The 27,284-nt window shown below is 38.7% G+C and overlaps 1 protein-coding gene across 1 annotated transcript; it reads right to left on the minus strand.

The window, feature by feature from the left end:
* Nucleotides 1–12: 12 nt before the first annotated feature.
* Nucleotides 13–25,695, minus strand: ikbkb (inhibitor of nuclear factor kappa B kinase subunit beta). Its single transcript, XM_084945636.1, has 22 exons — nucleotides 25,519–25,695; nucleotides 23,409–23,530; nucleotides 18,169–18,263; nucleotides 13,978–14,098; nucleotides 11,917–11,986; nucleotides 9,795–9,883; nucleotides 8,332–8,421; nucleotides 8,123–8,247; nucleotides 7,394–7,501; nucleotides 7,183–7,312; nucleotides 6,761–6,955; nucleotides 6,545–6,659; nucleotides 6,276–6,399; nucleotides 6,040–6,191; nucleotides 4,525–4,586; nucleotides 4,344–4,444; nucleotides 4,192–4,241; nucleotides 3,978–4,077; nucleotides 2,478–2,625; nucleotides 1,693–1,781; nucleotides 1,253–1,346; nucleotides 13–1,153 (listed from the first exon to the last, which is right to left on the minus strand). The coding sequence occupies exons 2-22, from the start codon at nucleotides 23,511–23,513 to the stop codon at nucleotides 1,094–1,096; spliced, it is 2,223 nt and encodes a 740-aa protein (XP_084801762.1). The 5' UTR covers nucleotides 23,514–23,530; nucleotides 25,519–25,695; the 3' UTR covers nucleotides 13–1,093.
* Between the last annotated feature and the right edge of the window lie 1,589 nt (nucleotides 25,696–27,284).

Below are 27,284 nucleotides of genomic sequence, written 5' to 3' on the forward strand. Positions count from 1 at the left end.
GGTCACATTAAACCTGCTTACCAGAGTCAAGATTTAATTTTGTTTGACATTTTTACAATCTTAACAGCATAAAGTCTGTACACAAAATAATTCTGAGATACTTGATAATAAGCATCACCTTGTGTGATCTTTACAGTACTACCTTTAATTGTTGGGCTTAAGATGAAAACGGGAAGAAAAATGTGGAAACAATTGTGATGAGGCCAAAGCACCAGACCAGAGTAATATGTTAGTTTTGTGGTAATTCACAGTTTTGATAAATTCACACATTTAACTTCTTTTTCATTGTTTCAAGGTAATGATTAAAAAAAATGTATAAAATATTGCCATACCCAGCATGTCAAAACAATTCAACAGTATAAACAAAACACTTGCAGTTATTCATGGCATACTGGACTGTGCTGTATTTGATACATGTTCCTCTTATTGAAGATATTCCTCATTTCCCCATGCATTCATAAGTGGGTTTAAAAACACATTCATACAGTTACTGAGCAAACGGTTAAAACAGACCTCTTTTCAATTCTAAATCACATCCTTAAACCAAATAAAACCTGCAATAAAAAGTAGTGTTCCAGATATGAACACGCAGCTCAAGGCACACATTTGTTAAGAATAACATCTGTGGTTTCCAAAGACCAACAATCACGATGAAACAAAATTAGTTCTGAAACTAAGAAAGCGATCGTCTTACAAATCCAGCAAAAGCTTATTTACAATAATCATGCTGTATGCAGATATTGGGTCAGAACTGTGCAAGGTGCTTCATAAACCATACGCCTATAGGAATGTACAAATATGTAATATGAGATTAAGATTTTAATCTTTACTGGAATTACAGCCAGAATGTTCTGTTTAAGCTGAAAGATGACACTCCAATTAATCTCTCTGACATTAATCCTGAACATAGATTTAATTATTCTTTTTCACAAAGCCAATAAGGTGTTAGCAATCTCACTGATTTTTTTTTGTTTTTTTTTTAAACTGCTACACTTCCACTTCAGACTGTCATCGTACATCCCATGTGTAATTTGACAGCCCATCCACACAGAGGCAGCAGAGTACTACATATCCGCAAAGATGGAAACTCAGTTTATGAGAGGTCACTGGAGAAATCCTGGCCTCCACGCAGCCACGTCCACTCCCTCAGCATCTAGGACAAAAACAAAAGGTGATTGTTTTAGTTAAACAATAAAAAAAAAAAAAAATCACAAAAAACTTCCATGCAGCTGCTATGCATCTGTTTGCACACCTCCATACTGCTCTCGGATTCCTGGATGGTGTCGTGCAGCAAACTCTGAAGGCGGCTCTCAAATGTCCTGCTCTCCTCCACAAGAGACTCATCACTGCAAACACACCCAAAGTTATTCATGCATTCCTCTGACGACTTTGTTAGGATTCCTGTTATGTGTCTGTGCTATCTGAGATGTTCTGAAAAGTTGTCTTTAAACAAAATCCCACAATATATAATTAGTTTAAAATTCTTTTGGTTAGTCATCATGTATAGGCATGTAAAAATAAACGTAAGCCTACACCATCTCAACAATATTACAATCATTAATTTTAGGGTCTGAATGGACGCCTACCCTCACATCCCAGTGCTCACGTGTGTGTGTGTGTGTGTGTGTGTGTGTGTGTGTGTGTGTGAGAGAGAGTGAGAGAGAGTGAGAGAGAGAGAGAGAGTGCACTTACAGTTGTTGTAAGCTGTGTCTGGGAGTCAGTACTGACGACGGGGTACGTAATCCATCAGGACTCCCACTCACTGGACTGCGAACTTTACTCTATGTAAGACAAGATGATGGACTTTAGTCAATGTTAGCTGATAAAGTAAATGTAACACTCTTGATAATCACAGTAGACAGAAATTACACATATACTACTGGCTACAACTGTAAGCAAATTGTATTTTGTGTGCTTACTTTGTTAAGTACAACTATTCAACTGACGTTAACATAAATAAGTCACAGCCAATCACATGGCAGCAACTCATTGCATTTAGGCTTGTGTAAGACAACCTACTGAAGTTTAAACTGAGCATCAGAATGAATAAGAAAGGTGAATCAAGGAACTTTGAACGTGTCAGGCTTGCTGGTGCTGTTGGTGGGGTAACGGTGTTGGGATATTATCTTGGCACAGCATCAGCAGAGCATCGTTTAAATGCCACAGTCTACCTGAGTATGTTGTTTCAGACAGGATAATGCATCATATCACAAAGCTCAAATCATTTCAAATTTATTTACTGAACATAATAAAATCTCAGAATTCCAGATTCACATCACGGATCATGAGGAGCTGACAAATCTGCATCAACTCTGTGTGTGACGCTTTCATGTCAACATGGACCAAAATCTCCAGTGTTTCTCAAAATGTAATTCTAAATAAGCTTTAGCAAAGTGCACCTAATGAAGCGGCCGGTGAGTGTATATGATCAGAATTGGAAGTGTCTTTGTGTTTGTGAACAGGTCATTTTTGCTCACACAGGCGACTTTGAGCAGGTTCCACAGCTCCCTCTGTCGTCTCTCCTGCAGACTCATCAGCACTTGTTCGCTTTCTGCCATTTTCTGGACCACGCCCTCCACCTTTGGCAGTAACTCCATCACACGCTGGCGGCACAGTGCAGTCTTACTGCATAACACATAAAAACAGAATTTTGGAGTTTATTTGTTAAAAATCTCAGTATGTCCACAATTAGGTGTTGTAAATCTGTCAACTTACATTCTCATGCTTATGCTCTTAAAATACATTTTAATGCAGGTACTTCTGCACATCAAAGCAGGTGTAGCACCCGTGTAGCTAACGTGCTGACACATATAACTGGAACATAGAGCATGCATGAAAATGACGAATATGTAGTGTATTTGTCTTTTTGCTTGATTAATACCCCAAATATTTATGTGTATCAGCTGTTCAGCACAGTAGGTGTCACTGCTGAGCTCCTGTTGATTCGTTAATTACACGAGAGTTTGTATTCAAATTAAACTGAGAAGCTGCCACGCTTGGCACACATCCCCATTTATGTGCACAAGCAAAACAGCTTGAGTGTAATCAGTTTTTCCTCACATGAAACAGCTATTCTTCTGATTGGTTTATAAAAAGGTTTAAGGTTTGAAACCAGTTTTCATAAACTGTAAATTTTGATCAGTTTGAGATCATTTTTTCTCATTGAGCTGAGTTTGTGGAACATTTTAATTCTGCTAGAATTCTGGTAGTAGTGTTGGGCTTCATGGAAACATAGTGACTGCCATAGCACCAGAAGGCTTCACAGAACTGATTCATCATTAAACATTATTTCATCTGTACTTTTGCATGGGTCCAGTTTGACAGCCACCAATGGTTGGGATTATGTAAAGTCATGCAGAATATTTTTGGAAAAAATAGGAGTGGGAGATTGGTGCTTTGGCTGGAGTGATGTGGATACTGTATTGGTACGTCGTGGTGAAGTAAGAGCTAAGCGTGAAAGCAAAGCCTTTTCGATTTTCTGGTCAATCTACATCCCTACCCTCACCTATGGTTGTGAGCTCTAGGTAACCGAAAGTAACCGAAAGAACCAGATTGCGGATACAAGGGGCGGAAATGAGCTTTCTCTGAAGAGTGCCTGGCCTCTCCCTTAGGGATAGGGTGACGAGTTCGGCCATCCGGAAGGGGCTCAGAGTAGAGCCACCACTCCTCCACATCAGAAGGAGCCAGTTGTGGTGTTTCGGGCATCCGACAAGGATGCCTCCTTGGTGAGGTGTTCTGGGCATGTCCCACAAGGAGGGGAACCCAGGCCAAACGCACAGCACCCTGGAGAGATTATATTGCTCAGCTGGCTTGGGAATGCCTTTGTGTTCTCCCAGCCTGATGATAAGTATCCTTGAAAACTGATACCAACTTTGCTCTTCAACACCAAATAATGGATCTTGAGTTTAATAGCAAAAGTTTCCAAATGAAAGCTCACCAGTGCATATTGTTTAATGATTTAAAATGTGTTTGACTACCTGAGGTGTGTGTAGAAATCTCTGAGCTTCTTCTCATAGAACTGCACAGCCTGAACCACTAGACGCACCACCTCCTGACTGTCTCCTGCACACCTCTGGTCTGTGGAAGGAAAAGGGAGCAAACTGAAACAATGTCAAAGGAGGTTTATTTTCACAAGGAGATGCTGTGACCGCTGTTAAATAAAAAGTGAACTGAAGCATGAATAGTCCAAACCTCTGGGCTTCTCTCTGAGTTTTCGGAACAGCTCCATGGCTTTTCCTTCACTGAGGAACAAAGAGGGGAGGAGAGCAGGATCCAAGATCACAGAGAAGTCACTTTTGTTATTTTTATGTATTTTTTTACAATAAAGCTTGGTTCAAACTTACAGTGTATCCAAGGCCTCTCCACTCCTCCATGGCTGCCGCTGCACATCCACTATGTCTGGCTGCAGCTGCATCATCTCCTCCTCCAACTCACTCACCTTAACCTAGAAACAGCCACACGTTTCAGTCTTATTGAAACACACATAAATACTCTTTATGCACAGAGAGAAAAAGTCAAATCTACCTGACCACAGCTGACAGCAGTTTGCTCCATCTCTCTCCACACACCCAGCAGTTTGTCTGATGCTAAAAAAATGTAAGAAGACATTAGTCATTAGTTAGTGGCAAACTGCATTGTTCTAGACAGACAAGTTTGGATAAATGTTTCCCCCTGAGGTAAAAGCCACAGACAACCAAATTAAGCCATAAATAACTGCAGACTATCTCACACCCGCTGTGACGCCAGAATACTGACATTCCCAGCCCTGAATACTCTGTACTACATTATTGCATGATTACTTAAGTATAGAGTACTCATGGGTCGGAGTATACCGATCCTTAAACTCAGCTTTCATTACAAGTGTAACGTGTCTGCATAATATCTCACTGATAATATCTCTTTGGAGACAGTGAGACATTTATAGACACCACCAAGCTCCAGGTTCAATACATGCAATGGATACGCACACTGAAGGGGACACATCCCCCACAACATTCCAATATGGTCATCGTGTTCCCAACAAAACCCTGAAATCACAACTAAAAAAATTCTGCTGTGTTACAACAATTAACCACTGTTGTCCAAAATATTAATTTAATTCCTGTTAAAGTCTGAAACTAAACTTCTGGATGTTGGCCTTAACTGAAACTAAGAACTGTTTATGCTCTCATTGTTGTTGACTGGTCGATTTTATCTTTCCATTCATTTTCTGCCGCTAAACCGGGTATCACTACCTGGGGACATTGAGTTGTTTCCAATCCAGCTGTGTCCCAGGACTTCTCCCAGACACGCCTGAAACACCTCACCCCCAACCGCCTTTCGATGTGGAGGAGTATTAGCTTTACTCTAAGCCCCTCTTGAATGACCGAGCTCCCTAAGGGCACGCCCTGTATGTATGAAGCTTATTTCCACTACCTGTATTCAACAGAAATTAACTGGATAACAAAACCTTTATGTGGATTGTAAAAACTTGTCACAAGTATAAGTGGACAATTTCGGGTTTTTGGGAAACCCCCCCTCCGAAGAGGTGCTAATCAGTCAAACAGCACTAACGTCTAGTCACTTTAACCTAACAGAGCATGGTGGTGCACCACCGTGGTTGTTTCTATCAGTGCAATGGCACAGTCTGCAAACCTGCAGAAGACTGGGTGTACTCTGCCTTTTGTCCCATGACAGCTGGGATATGCTTATCCTGAATAGCTTAAGTGAAAGAACATGTAAGGATGATATACCTGACAATGTATGAATCCGCGGTCTATTCTTACTATAAATTCACATTATCAGATACTTATATTTATTAGCTGTCTGAAAGTATCAATTATAAATAATTGTAAATAAATAAAAATATAATGTCAATGTTCTATTGACCAATACCAGTTATAGCATTTCTGCTAGTAATTATAATACATTCCTTATCTTAAATCTGACTGTTCATAAAGAGAGTTAAAAAAGAAGGTGCATCTTTAAGGATAGATTAATGCAGTCCTGGTAGTGGCAGTGTAAAGTGTACTATCTACCAACATAATATTGTAACAGTACCGATCCCTGTGGCTGTCTGCTCCTGGTATTTATCCATGTCTATGTGAAGGCTGGTGGTAAAAAAATCCAGTTTGGCAATGAGTCTCTGGTACATGGACACCATCTCATTCTTCTGTTTGGACAGTGAAGAGTTGTGTCTCAGCAGGCTCATGCTGAAAGAAAAAGGATAAGATGTTTTTTTTAAATAAATAGAAGCATGTTTACGAGATTTGCATGTGCGCTGGTGTACATCTTACATGGCAGCTTTCTGCCCCTGCTGCAGTCTTTGCCAGTCTTCCTTGAGAGAGCGGATGGTGTGCCACGCTTGGCCACAAGTCCTCCTCAGAGGGCTGTAAGCCAGAACGTAGTTGGGGTCGGTTTCTAGGAAAAAAGAGAGGAAAAAAAGAGAGACAGAAGGATAGACTCACATATGAGTGTTTGTAAAATTGAAACAAAGTGAAAGCAACAGAAATGACACAATCATAATCATATCATAAGATAAAATAGGTTTCATCTTTGGACTTACGGACAAAGCGGATATTTTCAGGGAGAGTTCGAGGAGCAAATTGAGGTTCATAAACACATGAGGAACGATCAAAGAGGAAAACCAGAGGAAAGTCTGTTCTTCTTCCATCTATCTCCTAAAGACAAACATTAACAAAAGCAACAAATCAATACATTTTCCTAGTCACATGTAGAATATTCTGTGAAAGGAGTGTGTTTTTGTTTTGTTAGAAATTACTGCGTAATCTACGGCGCACTGTGTAGCCAACGCATGAGGCTCCAAGGCCAACCCCGCCTCGAGCAGCAGCTCCTGATTGGCTGCAGGGATGTTGCTGTCCTTTTCTATTCTTAGCTGCAGGTTGGCCACCGTCTCATCATCGGATACTGAATAAGTGAGGATCTTTGCAGACGACATGTTCAAGACATGAACCAGCTGAGGGAACAGAGGAGATCCAAAAGCATAAGACTAAACAAGTGAATGTTACATAAATAAATAATTTATTATTAGTAGTATTATTTTTTTAAAGATTCACATCCTGTAAATTTGGGCAGAAGTTTCCTTTAATTATAGCACTATTATGAGTCCCTGAGGTTATTTATTTAATGCAGGGACACTGTTGTATAAATCAGTCAAATAAATCAATTAATTTCTCTGTTAACCTTGATTTGCAATAAGAGCTCCAGCTGGGAGAAGCAGTCGCTGGGGGTAGCACTGGGGTCTTTGCCTCTCTCCTGAGGAGACCACTTTAACATCAGCTTCAGCCACCTCTCCATCTTCTCTAATAACAGACTGCCAAACAGTTATTGCATTAGACTGAGATACATGAGTTTAAATCCAGCACTTTCATGTGTCTGTCCTGTATGAACATACCTGTTCAGGTTGTTCGGCTGAGGGATGTGTTCGGAAAAGCGGACGTCCCCAGTGAGGTCCTCGTAGACAATAATAATATTGTCCAGCTTCTGCCTGAGTTTGTTGTGCCTAAAACATAAAAATCAATTGTATACAATTTAGTTTAATATTTTATTCTCTTAAAAGTGCAGTACTTTTTCTATTTTATCTTCACTTTGGTTGCAACTGGACACTAACACTTAGGTTTTCCAGTAATGGGAAGAGTATTTTTCCTCTCTATTTAGCAGACATCCCTAGAGTTTCATGTTATTCATTCATCGCAAGAATGAGAAACAAGCCGCACTGGTATTGGCACAACTGACATCCTGCAAGTCTTTGACAACTGTTACTTATTTTTATATTCACTGTGTTAAAATCTTGTTACGGAAAAATAATATTTATCTGCAACAAAGCTTATCATTGCTTAACCCTAGATAACAACATTGTTTAAGTTATTAAGCTCGAGTATGGACCCAGACTGCCGAAATAAAGACTAAAAAGGAATGAAAGGCTGGTTCTGCAGGTTTGTTGTTTTAAAATTTCCTTCCATTGTTTCCAAGTTCTTTTTCTTTTGATTTGAGATTAATTGGTCATATTATATATATTAAGCTGAAATGGTGAACATTTTCTGGACGCTTTCTTATTTTAACTGATGCAAATATAGAACAAATGACAACTTCAGATATAGGAGCATTTCAAATGTGGTAATACCAGGGAACAGGTTGCCACGTTGGAAGGAAAGGCCGAAATCCTGCGATACACTCAAACACCAAAGTCCCAAAGCTCCAGTAGTCCACAGTGACCGTGTACCTCTGCCTTTCTATGAGCTCTGGAGCCTGAAAGAAGTGAAAGAAAAAGCATTAAGGTTCAGCTAATGTGATGAGGAGGGTGCTGTAACAGTTTTAGCTGTTAGTACTTACTAAGTACTGCAGGGTTCCCACAAATGATGTGCAAAGACTGCTCTGGTCCAACTCTTTAGCATAGCCGAGATCTATAATCTTGTGGATCAACTGAGATTGGGAGTGAGAGGAAAGAAGAAAAGTGTTATTAGTTAGAATTATTTGTTCTTAAAATTACAGACAGACGGCTACATACGTTTTATTCTTGAACTCTTGTAGAGTTCCTTTGTATGATTCACAGTTCAAAATAACACTTCTTTATCGTAAACAGATCATCCACTGTTTGAAACATTTAAGGCAAACTTTCTGTTCATTCGCTGCTTCCTTAAAAACAGAAGGTTTAAACAGGATGTAGGTGGGTGGGGCTGACATGGTCCTTAATAAAGGTATACCCTCTCTTTCATGTCTTACAGAGCAAAATGGAGTGTTCAGATCACAGGGATTACTTTTACAGACAGTGACTTCATAATTTCATTTGGCCATGTTTAACACCAGCGTCCACCAATGTAACAGTACATATATGCCAAACAAAAGGGAAAAGCATAATAGCTCCACTCAAGGAATAGTTTAATGAAAGTTATTAAGCTTTTTTTTTTTTGCATCATTAGCACATTCATATGCAGCTGTCTGATAAGTGCTCAAATCCAAGAAATAGTCATGCAACCTTAACAGAACTGCAAATTAATGTTGATACTGTATATCTTTTGGGATCAACAATGTATAACATGATCATTAGTGGTGATTTTCTTAGTATCCAACAGAGCTCGGGTTCCCGTTTCCCCTCGTTTCTAGTATTATGAGCCAGCTGGCGTCATATTTAATGCAAAGATATGAGTGCAGCATTAAACTCCTCATCTAACTCTCTGACAGAAAGAATATAAACATATTTCCCAAAATGCTGAAATGTTCCTTTAAATGCTGAGCGACTACATGAGTGAGAAAAATCAACAACTTGTACCTTAATAACTTCCAAGCCATAAACCAAGCCTGTATTCCAGTTTTACAGTTTCTCTACCATGCATGAGGAAAACAAGTGTTCATGCAAATCTATAAACTTAACAGAATCCGAGCCAACTTAAATTTGGCTTGGATTCTATAAACAATAGGCTTTGCATAAACATGGATCTATAACATCTTTAATATGTCTGCCCTCGGTTATATAACATTCTTGACTTTCCTGTACTCTTTTGCAGAGGCGGAGGAGGATAACAAGCAATGATTTATTACATAATGGACAAAATAAAAGAGAGGCCCGTAGAGGAAGCTAAGCAGTAGGGCGATCCCAAAGGTTCCTTGTAACTCCAAGTTCAAGTTTAAAAATGGACTTTTCCACATTAAATATTCAGTACAAGGATAAATGTGCACATAACAGAGGCAAGTGTTTTGTACTAATTCAATACAAACCACATAGAGGCAAAAAGCCTCTTTAATGTGGTTTGGGTGTATTTATCCCACCAAAGGGCTTCACTGGGTCTTTAACTCACTCTCTTCTCTCCCTGCTGCAGCACAATGTTTTCTGGTTTCAGATCCCTGTGAATGATCCTCTTCTTATGGAGGTAGGTTAAAGCTGAAGCTGTGGGACAAAAAGCAACAAGAGTCACAATTAAGTAAGAATGTAAAACTGTAGTTGCATGCATTACAACTGATGGAAAAAAGCACAGCACGTGAAGATATAGAGGAATGTTAGTAAGTTTATCAGAGGCTCATGGTTCACTTTTATATGTAAGAGTACAGTGCTGTATGGAAGACAGAACTATAATGAAAACTGAAAGGCTTTTAGTTGGTATTACGTCAATTAACATTATTATATTAAAGACATTAAAAGTGTATATTCATACTTGTGCATATGAAAAGTGATAACAGATAATTCCAATCACAAAACTGTGTTTCTCAGGTGCTGAGGTCCAAACTGTGTACATAAGGGAGCAGCCCAAAGTACCTTTATTTCCCGAGGGGTTTCCACAGCGAATGAATCTCCTTATATGACCTGGTACAGATTCTTCCACTTCCTGACATTGTCCTCCCATTTATCTGGGCTTGGGACCAGCACTGGGAGTACACCAGCTTGTGACCCCCTGGGACTGGGTTTGAGGCACATTATTTTTACGTAATGCAAACTTCCTAAAAGCTACTTTCCTCTTTAGTGGAAAAGTTCTAGTGAATTTCATTCCTACACACGCCCGGCTGATATGCAGTTTTCTTCACTACGCAACAACCTCCAGGACTGAAAAGTGAAGCGAGGAGTAACGTTTGGTGAGGTTGGTTCCAAAAGCGACTTTATCTTCTTTCAGTTGCTCCCCTTGGTCTTACTTTTTGTGGGTAACTGAGAGCTAGTGCCTTTTTGGGAGATTTTCATTGGAGTTATTGAACAAGTAAAATTGTATTCTCAGGTGTATAGCCCGTCCAAGAAGATTTGGTTAGTCAAATTCTAATAATTAATTAACCTCTAATTTGGCACCAAAAGAAGGCATGTGCAGCTGTGAATTTTAGATGTACAATTTATGCAGCTCTCTAAAAAACCTTGTTTTTCTACCAAACAAGGTCATATCTGGCACCAAAAACCACATGGCAGCCACCTAAAATGCTAAGCTTAAAAATCTGTAGCCTCGAAACCAATGGGTGGCATAGTGGTGGCTCGGCTGTCTCTATTATATAGAGTCTGGGTTTCATATATAAACTTCAGAAAATGCCAGACAATAAGATCTGCTAATGTCATAACCTTCATGGCTGCAGTGCATGTGTGGAACATGCTGTGGATTTGATCTGAAATGTGAGACCCACACTGGGACACACTCATACTTTACTACAGCAAAGTGAGAAGTTAAACCACCAAAGATCAATAAAAACATTATTTTTAATAAACCAATAAAATAGTTTCATAAACAATTTAATTAGGTAGTCTTGAAACACCTGATCAAGTCTTTAACATCAGCTGTAAAAGATTAAAGCGTAACAGGCAGCGCAGCTGAAACTCTAATATCACTTTTAATTGTCCGTCAAAGGGTGATTAACCTGCGGGTGTGTCAACAAAAAGAGGTGACTGAAGCGGAACATAAGTTTGGGGCATCTAAATGTTAGCGCGTGTGAGTGAGTGCGACTTTGTGGGTGTGGATATACATGACTGGGTCACTGCTTTCGCTCATGAAACAGTTTAAAGTGGATCACTCATTATCAGGAAATGTCCACAAAGTGGTCACAGGAAAAGGAGTTTCTGCATGTCTGTGTCCACTTGTGCGCACGTGTTTGAGTGAAATATGCACTCGAGATATCTTTAATCAATATTATTTGTTTCTTAGCTCAAAGTCGTTTATACAGAGACAAACACAGAGTGCATGTTGATGTTAGTATTCATGTATAATGTTTAAACCAAAGAGCATGGGGGTCTGACTGTTGACGTAAGCCCTGCTATGAGTATGATCTCTGGCCACGGTGACTAAGAGGATGGCGGTTTATAGTCAGTGATGACATCACGATACTCACCAGCACCATTTCCTCCCTACTACAGAGAACAGATCACACTCCCAGCTAATCTATCAGTCTTTCACACTGACAATTTAAAAGGTTAGCGTAGTCATGATGGAGATGGCGGTGAAACCAAATACTTACAAATATCCCGTAACAGAATCAAAATGGACCCCTCCCTCATTCCACAGCAGTTTTCCAAAATGTTCAGATACTGCAGAGAGCACAAAAACAGACACTCGACACCTCAGTGACACGAACCAGGGAGCAGAATGCAACGCAAGTTTACACAGGCAAGAGTTCATTACTCTGTCCTTTTTATGAATGTTTTCTTCTTTATCGTTCTATAAAAACCTACTTTCCGTCTATTAAGTACATTATCTTTATAAGAGATCAGACATATAAGCACCAATCTTTTTCAAAAGGCTCTCAGGCCTTTTTCTTTCAAACAAATCATTTTACAGCACTTTGCTGCTGGTAACTTGTGTCAAGCCTGACAAAAAAGGATGGTGCAGTTTTGCGCTCCATCTGCTTAGTTTTCGACCATCTGGGATGCTTTGAAATTTTTATGACACTGCGGTTTGCAATGGTTGGCATTTTCCTCTTCTGCTGGCCTCGGGGTGAACACTCAGTTGTTTTCAAATTAAAAACTGCACCAGATTTATCCCACAGAATGAAGAGCAAACAGCTGAGTAACTGTTGGTCCAAATAAATCAGACTTAAAACAGAAAAAAAAAAAAAAACATACATGTACAGTAATTGTTACATTTACCATTTTAAATTTGTGCTACTAGCATTATTTCTAAACTTGATACATACATGTGACTCAAAAGATTTCAAAAGAAAAGCATATATTTCCTCATATTAAGAATGAGAAAAAATATTACCAACCGAAGATAACCATTGACAGTTATTTAATTTTATTAAAATGTAGGTTTACGGGCTCAAATCCAGTGACCTAAACCACATCAAATCAAGTAATATGAAACAGAAAGTACAACCCATTTGAGTTCCAAGGTTTTATCTAAACAAAATATGTAAATACAACCTGAGATGAACAACACATAACATATTATACTAAGTCTTTATTTATTTAACAAGCACTAAACTGAAGAACCAGTGTGTGGAAAACTAAGTACACCCCATGACTGAAATCACTGTTTTCTGTATGACTTTATTGGTCTCTTAGATTGTTGTGGAGGAAATCTGCCCTGCTTTCCTTAAAGATTTTGCTTTAGTACATTGAGGTTTTCAAACATTTGCTCTCTGCTCTCTGAAAGTTGCCTCACTTCAATCAGGTTGAGATCTGGACTTTGACTGGGCCATTTGCAAACCTTGATTCTTTTCTTTTATAGCCACTCTGTTTTAGATTTGCTGCTATGCTTTGGATCATTTCTGTCAGAAAGTTGTCAGAAAGTTGGCTTCCCATTTGATTGTTGAATTATCTGGTATACAGAGGGCTTCCTTGTAAACTTAGTGACTGCAAGGTGCTCGGGTCCCACAGTAGCAAAACCAGCTAAAATGATCACCACTCTTGTTACATTCTCTTTACACATACAGCGTCTACATTTCTACTAATAAATGACAGGATGTAATTCAGTAATGTGCAATAGTCTTGAGCCAACCCTCATTCCTTGAAATTTTGCTTCCAAGGAATCAGACTTTTAAAATATTTTTAGACATGTAGTTGAGCAGTGGTCCTCTTGGCTTTTGTAGTCTTTCACAGTTTCACTATGGACACTGGTAACTTTTTGATGCCTTATCAGTCCAGCACTTGTACCTGACATCTTAACAGTGACCTATAATCCATTCAATTTCAGCCTGTGTTATGTCTACACATAGAAAACTTTGCCATTCGAAATGCATGCACTTATTACTAGCAGGTATTGCATAAACACGTATGTTGAAGCATAAATGTAGTCATACCAAATATTGACTTTCAGGCTTGTTAGAGTTGTAAAAACTATTTATTTTTTTTACCTTTTTTACTGCATTTCAGTGTATGTCTGTACATAACACTGATGGCTCAGGCTTTTGCACAGTACTGTGTGAGATGTGTTGTTCATCTGAACTTTAAGACCCGCTAAGGACCAGATGACTCAGATTATATCCTGACGTGTAAAATCTTAGGCCTGAAAGTGGCTGTGCTTCCTTTTACACATGACTGTATATGCATATACACACGCAAACATAACCAGCTTTTACCTTTCTCAGATCTCCACCCTGACAGTACTCCATGGCCAGCAACGGCAGATCATTGGTGGCCACCAGTTTCTGCATTCCTTGAGGAACTTCTCGGGCAGCAACCACATTGACATGATCCAACCTAAGTGAGAAAAACTAATTAGAAGAACTGTACAATGTATTATAGCAATATAATTCATTATCATTTTAACCACAAGAAATCATCTTTTGCTAAAATGTTCCTGAAACCGATCTGATGACAAAAGAAAATGACAAATCAGAGAAGGGCAATTGATCTTCCCAAGGGGGTTTCATGAGAAATTGGGAGTGCTGTGGAGGGTGGCACCAATAAGGTAAACTCAATTCTGCTCATTATTAATGCTATCTCTTTAGAAACTGTCACTGGTAAAAGGGGATATTAGAATTAAGCTATAATAACATGCTAAAATTTTAATCACTATTTAATCAACAATCTCAAAAAAACTTGTGAAAAAAGTTTCAGCAAACATTGAAAGATTTAACTCTGTACTAAGTGCTATTGCCATTTTGCTTCCAGTTGAATTAATTGATTTGCAGTTTTTCATTTCTTTTTCCATGTTTGGTGATATAAATCTAGTCTTCTTTGGTTTTGGTTAAGTGCGTTAAAGTTGGGTTCAGTGTCTGAGTAAATGCCTTCAATTCTGCATTTGAGAGCTCTGGAACATCCTTCCCTTTCCTCATACGAAACTCTCATTTCTGCTTTCATTTTTTCCCCTGCACAACGCAAAAACACCTGGGTACATATTAGTCTTTATCTTGCATCCACTTCCAAAGCCCAACATTTTTCCCCTGGGACCCATTTCAGCCCAGCCTATTCAAGCATGCAGTTAACTTCATGAATAAACTCCCTGTCTTGCGTCACTGCACCAATAAAATCCAGTAAGAACCAAGCAAATATACAGAGATTAATCTTGAATTACGCTCGAATGTTTCGACTGACTGCACTGATTAATTTACAGGTTCTTGGCAGCTATTTCTAAGGAAGTTATGCATTGTGATATCTAAAAAAATACAATTTGTTGTTTCTGCATTTTTTTTTTTTGCCTGGGAACTGCTCTTTTACCATATCCTGTCTTACATAGAAAACATTCGCCTCCACCTTTTTCCACATTAGACACAAAAAACTTCTCCACAGGCTGGGATTATGATTGCTTTTGATTGTAGACACAGTTCTGTGAGGACAACAAGTGCGCTTGGATCCTTGTAAACTGTAGTTCAGCATCTGTGTGGACAAGTCTCACAAACTTCTGGATGAAGTCCTGTGTTTAACCTATGATGACAAAATGTACCTCACTCAGACCCAGTTGGACCTTGAAAGTAGAACACACCACAACTCTTATATCACTTAATATATAACACAAAACATGATGCATTTGCTGATTTCATATATGCAAACAGTGCTTTTGTAATTTCACATGACTGACTGAGATAGATACTGTACTATTTAATCTTTGATTCTTTTCTATGTTTTTTGTATGAATTGCAGTGAAGCCGCCTGGCATCAGAGTTACTCTACGCTACCATATGTTGTGCTGTTCTTCATTTAAACTTTATTAGAAAAATGTTTAAAACTTGGCTTGCATTCAAAATAACAAAACCTTCAAAACTGTTTATATCACACAATCTCTGGATCATTAAAAGTCTTACTTTTTGATCTGATTCAATTTCCTCCTTTGCCATTTCTGAAGCTTTGTGGTTTCATAATGTGTCACTGAAACAATGTGTTTCAGATTGCCTCTGACTCAAGTATTCATTACATATAAAAAGCAAAGGAGAGTGTAAAGATAACAGACTCCAACTGATATCAGACTGACCAAGAAAATGATGTACTGCATGTAATCCGTGTTGTAGGAACTCGAATAGCAGAAGACTGATAGCAATCACTGAAATAATAAATGACTGTTATTATGAGTCCATAACTTGCTTTTTCCCCTCACACGTATGCAAGTGTTCAGTTAAAGCAATAAATAATCAAACAAAACTAAATACATTCAGCTGTATAGTTATATTTCTTTAATATAGGATGTTTTCTGCTTCTGGGAATACAAGGATTCATATGAAGTCCTTCAAGTTTCAATCCTTGGATCATTTCTGCTTTTAATTTATGTTACCATTAGGCCATCTATTTAACATCTTCAAAGGCATCTCCTATCATTGCTATGCTGATGACACACAGCTATACTTTTCTGTCAAGGCTAACAATCTCAGCAGCCTCTCCTACCTCAGCTTTACTGTCACTAAAGACTGGGTGTCTTCAGCTGTGACAAAGCCGAGGTTCTTGTGTTCAGCTTCTCTTAAGTGGTCAGTCATTATACTGGCCTCCTCACCAGCAATATCGAATCAGCATCTAAGAATCTTGGTATTATTTTTAACCAGCATCTCCAAGCTCATCCAGTCTTGTTTCTTTAAACTAAGAAACATCACAAAAAAGTACATGCTTTAATGTTCCCCCAACTCATTTACTGTCACTGACTCTTCTCTTTTGTTAGGCTGCTAACAAAAACAAGCCAGTGGTCACATCACCTCTACTCTTACTTGTCTTCAATGGCTTCCAGCTGAAATTAGAATAAATTTTAAAATTGTATTAATAACATAAATCCACATGACCAAGCTCCTGCACAGATAGCAGACATCCTGAGAATTTATTCCAGCAGACAACCTCTTCATTCTTCTAAGCTAGAGGGGTCCACACTTTTGAAGTTGTCGTACCAAAACTTTGTAACAGCCTGCGTCAGCCTGAATCAGCAGTTTGTTTTAAACACCTGCTGAAAACTCATTTTATAGCTCAGCTTTTCTGTAATCTTTAACCCCTTACTTCTGGCTGTAGAGTGTGTGTCTGTATGTGTGTAAGTATGACTGAATGTAAGAACGTATGTTTGACTGTGTGTCTGTCAGCTGGGGCAGGTGAACTTATGTTTAATTTATAGTTTTATCCAAACTGTAAGGCACAGTTTTTGGGGGGTTATTTTTTAAAGCTATACAAATAAAGCTATTATTATTATTATTATTATTATTATTATTATATATGAACTGGAAAGCATTTCTTTCTTAATTCTATTTGAGAACACATTTTGGGGAAAAAAATACACAATCAGAGGAAGAGTGGGATGAAGCCTGCATGAGATTTTGGAAATGTTTTTTTCCTTGGTTTTAAAAGACATTCTGCATTTGCAAAAGCAACAGAATACCAGCTCTATAAACACATTATAACTCAAAAACAAAGTGATGTGTTTTTCAGTAGATGTTCGTGTGCAAATCTGTGTTAAGTAGCTATAATAATATAATGGTAGGTTGCCATGTCCCCTACCCAGTGTTTTTTTCCCCAAGTTGAGCGTGGGAGCACGGAAGGGTTGTGGTTGTGACCGAGTCTGTCTGAAAACAACACGCTTGTTAAAGCAAGACAAGGGGAAAAAAAAAAAAAGGTTTTATGCGCGTGTTTGCACTACCAAATGACAAAAAGCACATGCACTTCACATCTCAAAACATAATCAAACCCCGCATAAACCGGCATCCAGGGACCTGACACCAAAACCGAAGCCATTAACAGAATGGCTTCTGGTGTGGAAAGAGAATGGCTGCCAAAGCAGAGCAAAATGAGGAGGTGGCACCTAGGACGTCAGAAATAACCAAAGTCACCAAAATAACTCACTTTCATGCTGTTCTAATTATCTAATGTGTTATTTTTACTATTTCAGGGCACAAAATTGGTTTTTATATTTTGAGAAACTTGTTAAACAGATGGGTACATAAAAGTCAAATGTCAAACTCATAAGCACCCAGTTTGTCATGGAATGTACCAAAGTGAGTCACGGCAACATGTCAGACTGAACCAGGCTAACATGCCAAAAACAGCCTTAAACCAACGCAGCAAACTGTTTCAGTTTGCACGGGAAAATCACCAATTTCTTAAAAACTGATGTGTCACAAACTGAGATGCATCACTGTGGAAAAAGAGACTTTTTCTTGAAGCTTCCTTGACAGTTTGCTGCTCATTCTGCACACAAGTGCAAGTCAGACTGGGACTTCCAAGAAGCAATGGTGGGGAAAAAAATTGTAGTTGCAAGGGAACAGGTGACTGACCACATTTTAAATCAGTTATAGTTTCTGTATAGGACTTGGATGGAGTTATAATACTGATAATCACTCAACATAATCTCAAATGCAGCTTCTGACCTTTTCATGATCTGGATCTCCAGACACCATCTCTCCTTGTTTCTCTCACTCAGCTCTTGCCGGCATTGCTTTATAGCAATCTGCTCCTCTGTGTCCTGAAAACAGACAGACACAAAGTCAGACTTCCATCATTTCAGAGGACATTACACTGAAAAGCTGTTTTCACACATGAACTTTAGCCTTTTATTTCTCTACACAATATCCAATAGAGGTCCTCAATTCATTTGAGATGTTAAACAATCTCTGCAGTGCCTCAACATTCGCTAACCTGGCAGTAACCTTGCCAAAAAACAGTATTTCCCGTAATAGCAATGAGGTTGACTCAGATAGTTTCCTGCTTTGTGCTGCAAGCCAGAGACAGCAACTGCAGACAATGTCTCAACCTGATTCTCCTGAAATGTTCAGAGTTCATATGTCGGGGACAAAAAGCTTAAGGAAAAGAAAAAAAAGAAACGGTGGTTAGGACAGAAAAGAAGGAAAGAGAAAAGAGGAGTAAAAGCAAAATAAAAAAAATGATAAATACATCAGGATAATACATTAAACCTACTAAGTCTGAACCATTAAACCTGAAACTAAAGTTCAACTAGAGTGTTTATTGAACCTAACAAATTTAAAAAATAGATTTAATATCAAGTTGGATACATGAGTTTTAATTCATATAATTTATATCCACTTGTATTATTTGCTACATCCAGCTTTTCTTGCAATTGATATAATAATATGATGCTGTTGGGATTAGATTTAAAAAATAAAAATCACAATAATGATGTAGGAGCCTCAAAAACTCATGTATCAAATATAATATGCATGGCATTACAGAGTTAAAGTGGATATACAAATAAAAGACAGAAAAAAGCTTCATCTGAAGTGTGAATCATGCAAAGCTGCTCTAGTGGAAATGAGCGTAACGAAACCCTTTGTGCGATCTTCAATGTCAATTATATATTTTACCACGACTACTTTGTATTCAAGAAACAGAGTGGTCAGCATTTCCTACTTTATGATAAACAGAAAAAAATGAGGGGAAATGGGGTAAAAGAATCACAAATTGGCCATAGGTATGGATGCCCACTGTCAGCTGGGCCTAGCCTGCCTGTGAGCCTGGTTGGATAACCAGTTAAACAATAGATGGATGGACTGGACTAAAACAATGGAAAAATACACAACTATCATTACACCTTTGCACACCACAGAGCAGACACTATATTAAATCACTTCCCAAAAATGAGAAACAACTTCTTCCTACCTGTTTCTCATGAAGGCGTTTCACTTCCCATATGAGCTATTATTAGCCAACAGTATTGTCGCCAATGCAGGAAGACATAACCTTTCCTGCAGAGGAAGTTGAATCATCACAGCGGCAGTGCCACGAGAGTCCTCAATCATTCTCCCTCCTAAAGTTCAATTTGCAGTGGCACCGATGATTAGCACTGTGATTACAATGCTAAACTTCTTTTTTTGAATGCTTCACTGATTATTGTAAACAGCAATGGAAGTAAATCATACAAATACGTTTATGGAAGACACACGCACTGGCCCCTCTGTTAGATACTCCTGTTCAGCACCTTATTTATGCAAATATCCAGTAAGCCAATTACATGGCAGCACCCTAATGTATTTAGGCATGTAGACGTGGTCAAGGTGAACTTCTGAAGTTCAAATGGAGCATCAGAATGAGAAAGAAAGGCGATTTAAGTGACTTTGTCGTGACTTATTTGTCATGGGCAAGTCTGAGTATTTCAGGAAGTGCTGATCTACTTGAGTTTTCCCACTTTCCAGAGAACAAGAACAAATATCCAGTGAGCAGCAGTTTTCTGGTCAAAATTCTTAGTTAATGTGATGTTGAGGAGACAGAACAGGGCTCTAGACTAACGTTTTGCCACGGTTTAACCGGTGTTTCAACCGCATTGCTTAACACGGCAGTTTTACATGTGCACTTTTTTTGGGGGGGGGGGGGATTGCTGTCCATACAGACAATACTGATTTGTAAATGTTTAACTAACAATCTTGTGCTTGTGCTTAAAGTGCTTTGGCACTCTTTGGCAATATTGTAGACAATGTTAAACTTAATCATCATCTCGGCCTCCTCTGACGACCTGTTTGCTGCTGCCTGCCGCTGAAAGGCAGTGGGGAGAGAGGACACTTGGGCAGTTCATTTATGACGATTTGAGATGGAAAACTGTTCTTGAAGTACACAGAGAGAGAGAGAGAGAGAGATGTGCATGAAGTGTGATTTTATCGTGGTGGAGGCAAAATAGCAAAAGTAAGAGGGAATTCATGACGATGTTTATCAAATGTGAAGCGTAGTTTGTTGCTTCTTTTGCTGCTGGTTCAGTGAATTTTGTTTGGAGAGAGACAAAACCTGCAGCTCAGAATCTAGCGCAAAAAAGACGTAAACACAGTGCGGACCCGACGCATCACAGTCAGTGAGCTGTCGGCTTTCAGCCCCGATGCCGTGTCCATGTATGTGCCCTTGGGTGAGAAAGAGAAAGCTGATTCTGATGCGTCGGGTCCGCGCTCTGCGTTTACGTCTTTGCGTGGAATCCGTTTACCTGCTCTCATTTGCTGTTTGCTTAAATAGTTTTGTGAGCTTTAACCTGAGATTCAGGCGTTTCTGGCAAAATACATTTATATTTAAAAGTCGATTCAGGATTTAATGAATCGATATCGCTTTATTCAAGCTACTCTCCTCTCTATCTGCCTGCACTTTCAAACGTACACACGGACTACACGAATATCTGGACCACGACCAATCAGAGAGGTCCCGCCCCTGACTATTTTTGATTGGTTTAGACCACGATAGAGGCATAATGCGTGTCTGCTGTTGACCACACGGAGACTTTCAGAGTTGCGGAGTATTTTTTTTTTTCTTTTGTTAGTCGAACAGTTGGTCGGACCGGTGCGACCTAAGATTTTTTTTAGTCGCACCATTGAAAAATTTGGCCGCATTTGCGACCAAATTGGTCGCACTCTAGAGCCCTGCAGAAATAACTAGTCATCATAGACAAGATATGCAGAAGAGCATCTCTAAAAGCAGCACATCGCAGCCTCCACATCACCTTTCAGATGAGATGGAATGGAACGTGGATCGTGGATGTGCAGCCAACAAATCTGCAGGAACTACATGATGCCATCATGTCAACACGGACTAAAAAGGCAGAGGAATGTTTCCAGCACCTTGTTGAATCTATGCCGCGAAGAGTTAAAACATTTCTGAAGGCAAAATTGGGTCCAAGCCAGAGCTGGTGCAACTGATAAAGAGGCTAATGAGTGTATATTATTAAATACACATTTTGCAAAATACAGGTGCAGCTTCAGGAAAACAATTATAAAAGCCTGAATTACAGCCACCAACAGAGAATTGGACAGCTCTTTATTTAGTGAATGAGAAGTGCTGAAATCTTTCATAATGAAACCACAACAGAAATGATTTTAACTCTCCTTTGTGGATTGTAGTCACATGAAAAAATGAAGGGGAAATAGGGTAAAAGAATCACAAATTGGCCATAGGTATGGATGCCCACTGTCAGCTGGGGCTAGCCTGCCTGTGAGCCTGGTTGGATAACCAGTTAAACAATAGATGGATGAACTGGACTAAAACAATGGAAAAATACACAACTATCATTACACCTTTGCAAACTACAGAGCAGGCACTATATTAAATCACTTCCTGGCTCAAAGCCAGCTTTAAAAATGCAAGGATATTAAATGTGAGTCATACAACAGCACAGCTAAAGTACAATTTTAAAGATAGGAAAAGGAAGAGCCACTAATCGAGTGTTGTCATGTTCCCAGAGTGCCCTCTTGTTCAGTGATGTAACTTTCAAATGGTTTCATCCCGTGACTTAGAGTGACATCATTACAATAGACACTATTTCACATGGGCTGAGTGCACAAAGAAGAGCTTCCTGGAGTGAACAAAACCCATGAAGGTGAAATCCCAAATGCTCTTTTGTTCAGTTCAAAGACCTTCATTCTTTTCATCAGACCCATATTTTATAAATAACACTTTCTGAGCTTCCATTAGTCATAATCTTTCTCCAGGTTGTCCTTAGCACATGTCAGTCTGGCTTGAAGATGACAAATTTAGTTTTTCGCGGTCTGCAGCCTCACAGTCAATTCCTGTGCAGTGTTCTACTGATTATCTTCTTCCAGACGATAATTCCTGAGCTGGCGAAGTCATTCAGGAGTGTCTTCATAGTTGTTCTGGGGTCTTTGGAGACATCTCTCACTCAGTTTCTTTCCAGAATTGTTGAAACCTTTTACTTCCAACCTCTGTCAGGCTTGTTCTGAACTGTTTGGTCTCGTTAAATTTTGGGAAAATACTTCTAACTCCAGTTATTTAAACTTGGGAACGCTGTGATAGCTTTGTGTATCTATCTCCTGCTTTGTGAGCATCACCAATTCTTATGATGACTGATTACCTTTGTTTTTGGCATGATGCTTTCCAAAGTGACAGCTTAAACCCGTGCTGAAGTTTTGATACTGTGTGTAAATTGAACATTACAAAGTTAAAGCACCACAGTGCACAACGCTGGTTTGTGCTATGGCTTGCTAAAACATTTTTCAGGGTGGTAATAATGACCATAATAAATGAAATAATAGTTCTTGTGTTCAAATAGAAATAAATTATGCTTTCTAAAGAAAACTAGCAAGTTTAGAAAATCCCTTATTCTTTTAAAAACTAAAAAGCTTTGAATTTCATAGGGGACCTAATATTTTTATCCTCAAGAGTTCTGTAGTATCAAAATAATCCAGTGAGAGTTGTTTATACATTCTTTCACACAATTCCACAAGTGTCATCTTAGTGAAATACAAACAGACATTAGCTAAAAGATGAGTTTAATTTGTACCCTACAGCTAATCCACCTCCACGGTCATTATACTGTTTACATGAGCTTTCGCTGTAGGAGGAACAAGGAAGCTTTGCCTCAGCAGGTTGAGGAAGTTTCCCTCATCTTAAATCTTTACTAAACACAAAGAGGGAAACACACAAGTGAACTTTCATTTTTGATTCCATTTTAAACTGACTATTTCCCTCAAAACAAAACCTTAACTTTAAAATTTGATCAGCAGTGGTAAAAGCCGATGGCTTCCCAGAAACTCCAGCAGGACATGTTTAATTATCTTGTCAGTGTAATAGTTTGTTATTCAAACATCCTCTTTCCTGTCTATTATGTCCTAAAGATATAAGATTCTCAAAGATGTAAGAGTATGCTAGAAGTATGTGGAGTGAATACCTTGTTTTGCCATCTTGTGACATTTCCAAAGCCCCCGGTGCCGAGCCGCTCCTTCAGCTCCCAGGGCCCACAGCTCTGCGGCTGCTGCAGGGGGACTCGATTCATGACCTCCTCACCTACACCTAAAACAACAAAATAGTGGATCCGTCATGACCCATTACTAAGGCTAAAATGTTATGTTTGGCCTGAAAAATGTCACGGAAGTATGCATTTGTCTGAGCACGCAACCAGTACTCAAGCAAATAATTAACTGCTTCATCTCGAACAAATGCCTAAAAAAAGCCTTGTTTGAAGCTTCTCAGCTCTGAGACCTACAGTGTTTTCTGGTTTGTACAGGAACATGCAAAAGTCTTGAGTCAACCTTTTATATTTATACCTTTTAAAACTGATAATAGGTGCATTGTTTAACTGAAACATGCAAACACACATAGAGATACAAAATAACATAACAGTTTGTACGATTCTAACAAGCCTGAAAGTATCTCGACCGATGGCTTCCTATCTTGTGTTTTTCTACCCAGGTCTGCCTTTCCAGCATTAGCAGTGTTTGGGATTACTGAAAAAAATGAAGCCATAGACAATTAGATTCTTTCCAGATGGTACAGTGTGATGGATCGAAGTCTGACAGTACTTGTCTGTGTTCATAATTCCATTAAATGCAGCCCAGAACCATGACTGACTCTCCACCGTGTTTTATAGATGGCTGTAGACACTCTATATGACGACTGGAACCAGAATTTTCAGATCTGGTTCATCACTCCATCGGAGCTGTTGCCACTGACTTTCAGTTCAGTTCTTGTGTTGGCATACCTCAGCCTTTTCTCCCCATTTCCCTTCCTTAAGAATAGCCACGCTTCCACTGAGACCATTTCTGATGAGGCTTCAGTGAACAGTAGATGGATGCATCTCGCAGCTTCTGTGTCAGGTCTTTGCTGGAATATTACCCATTTCTAAGAACATGAGTTTTAGTCGTGCCACTTCATCTTTTGTCTTCCACTTGTCCAGTTTCCTCAAACACACTGCACACTATGCCAGAATATGCCAACCTTTTGACTGATAGGTGTTTGGGAATCACTCAGTTGATGCAAAAACATTATATAAACATTTTATCTCCATCATTTCTGCCCTTGTTTTTGTTTTGTTTTGTTTGTAAATTCATCTAAAGGAATGGGAACAAATGTGTTTTTGCAAAAGACCTTTAGCGTCTGAATATACTATTTTAAGCTAGTTCTTTGCTATGTTATATGTAAACAAAACACTGGCTCATTTTTGGGTTAGGTGCCTTTTTGAATGATTCATAGGTCACTGTTAAGTGGCTTAACAAACCAAACATTCCCTTAAAAATGATCAGGTACAAGGACTAGACTAAAAATGAGAGAAAAAGCAGCGAATGTCCAAAGAGTAAGAGTAAAATGTCCAAGAGTAAAACATTAATTTGGTAAAATGAGTAACTTGCCTATTGGTCAGGGACAGTAAGAAAAGAAATGCTGTGTTTGTCCTGTAGGTGATAACATATGTATACAGAAACAACAGTTTGATGGCTTCTAAACAGCAAAAAAGTAACAAAAAGCTGTATGAATTCCCATAAGCTAATTAACCTATTATAAAAAATGAAAGAAAAAAAAAATCTCATTGGGAACTTGTTGTATTATCGGTATTGTTATAAATGTGACTGCAGGGGTCGATGGATGAAATAAAAGCTCTCCAAACTGTGAAACTACATAAACACTGAGTTTATGTTTTACAGCAGCTGCAATAAAACAGACAAAACATACATACAAACATTCCTATAGGCGAGTCTAGCTTATTAAATAAAAGCCCGCTACGTGTATATAAAGAAAACTAACTGTCATATAGTCGCAGACTATTAAGAGGCCCATTAAACACTACAGGGGCGCTACATGCTTGAAGGGTTTCGTTTTAAGCTTCATAGACTGACTTACAGTAAATATACCGCCAACCTTTTACTCATTATAAGAATATTATTCACCGACACACAAAAATTTACTTTCCTTTTGTACTTCTCTGTTCGTATAAAATGAGCTGGAACTAGTCTTCGTGTTTTATTTTCAAGGAGAAAAGCGTCAACATTTCAACTCCTGAGTCCTACCTTAGACTCCACACGCAGCGTTCACGCGTTTTCACGCCTTTTTTGTGTTTGAACGGCAGGTTTACTGTGTGTATCCGAGCTTTCAATCAGTAAAACTTTAATAAAAACTACTGCAGCAAATTTTGGCGACACAACAAATCTCCAAACACTCAACTTCCTGATACTGATATTTCCTGTTAACCTGACGAAGAAACAGCCCCGCCCACTTGTAGGGAAAGTCCTCGGATTATGTCCTGCTGGTAGGTTTATGCACTTTTCAACCACACATATGAATTTGATCACCATTAAACGGAAATTTTCTTTAATTCCCTCAAATTAAATTAAGAAACTCATAAGTGTAAACTCATAATTGTAGAAAGTCACTCAATTTAGAAACAAATACTACATTAGTCCAACCCCCCCCCTTATTACATTTTTAAAAAATTGATTATTTTAGTTTAAAAGTTAGTTTAAATGTTTAAGTGAAGAATTATCGTAACCCCTAAATCATATTATGTCATGTACATTAATAATTTGGCGTCATTTGTGTCTTTCTACATAAGCAATGTGGCATCCAAACAGCCATACACATAAAGGTCACTTTAGTGTCTCTCTTTAACTAGAAAAATGAAACACGGGGTCATCGAGAAAGAATGTGACCTAGCTAATCTTTCTGGGAAATAATCTTGCGGATCAAACGCTTTCAAAAATAATGGCCATCTTTTTTTGTGGGCGATGCCATCCCAGCTGTCATAATTCAAGAAATAAGTACACCTGGATCTGTCTGGGCTATCACATTCACACCTGGCTCAATTTAGAATCGCCTATTAACTCTGTGCATGTCTTTGGAGTGCGGGAGAAACCCACGTTGACACAAGAAAAACAACCTGGTTTCAAATACAGGACATTCTTGTTATGAGGCAGTAAACACTGAACCACTGCATGAATGTATATATGATATCACTGCTAAGGGTACAGCACCATTACTGTAGAATCAAACTTCCCAAACTGCTTGACTCACCCCTCTCATCTGCATCATGACCTGACAGCTCATATTAACCTACTGAAAGTCTCCTTCTTGGCTGCCCCTCTTTAGTTTCATTGGTTTCTTTTCTGTCTGGATCGTGCCCTTGTAGATCTTTAATCAAATCAGATGCTCAGATTCTTTGAGGCAAATAAATTACAAAAAAAGTAATATTTATACATAAAGCGCCTTTTATAGACATAAAGCGACAAAACAAGAACTAAGAATAATTACAACAAAATAATTAATAGCAATACAGGGCCCAGTTTAATCACAGAACAAAACAGAATATATAGATCATTTAAAAACAGCTAATATCAATAAGACTACAGGTTTTACTATTTTTGGGGTGATCCAGTTGGGGCAGGCCTACTATTGCAAAGTTGGATATTTTTAGATCAGTTAAAATCAGCTTGTTGACGTCTGTTAAAGTGTTCATCTCAGTGTTTCACATGTTCTGACTTTGCAACATCATTGTTGATATAACGGGTGTTATATTTGGAGAAGATGCACTTCAGAGTTTCCAGAGTATACCAATGATGTTTTTTTCTGTTTAATCACCTGTTGTTTTTGCATGGAGTAATGTGAAAACTTCTGCTGCTGTAGCCCATCTGCTTCCAGAATGGACATGCTGTCTGTTCAGAGATGCTCTTCGGCATAGCTTGGCTATAACAAGTTGTTATATGAGTTACAGTTGCCTTCCTTTCAGCTTGAAGCAATCTGTCCATTCTCCTCTGACTTCTGTCATCAGTGAGACATAACA

Source organism: Perissodus microlepis, chromosome 12 (assembly GCF_051167445.1).
Source record: "Perissodus microlepis isolate ML-2025 ecotype Zambia chromosome 12, ASM5116744v1, whole genome shotgun sequence".
Lineage (NCBI taxonomy): Eukaryota > Metazoa > Chordata > Actinopteri > Cichliformes > Cichlidae > Perissodus > Perissodus microlepis.

Bases quoted from the DNA above. Each gene is read 5' to 3' on its own strand.
- ikbkb (XM_084945636.1), bottom strand. From the start codon at position 23,513: ATGAATCGAGTCCCCCTGCAGCAGCCGCAGAGCTGTGGGCCCTGGGAG. The intron at 4,587-6,039 runs GTACTGTTACAA...ACATTTTTTTAG, and splicing joins GCAGACAGCCACAGGGATCG to CATCAGACAAACTGCTGGGT. The intron at 4,078-4,191 runs GTTTGGACTATT...TTCCTTCCACAG, and splicing joins ACTCAGAGAGAAGCCCAGAG to ACCAGAGGTGTGCAGGAGAC.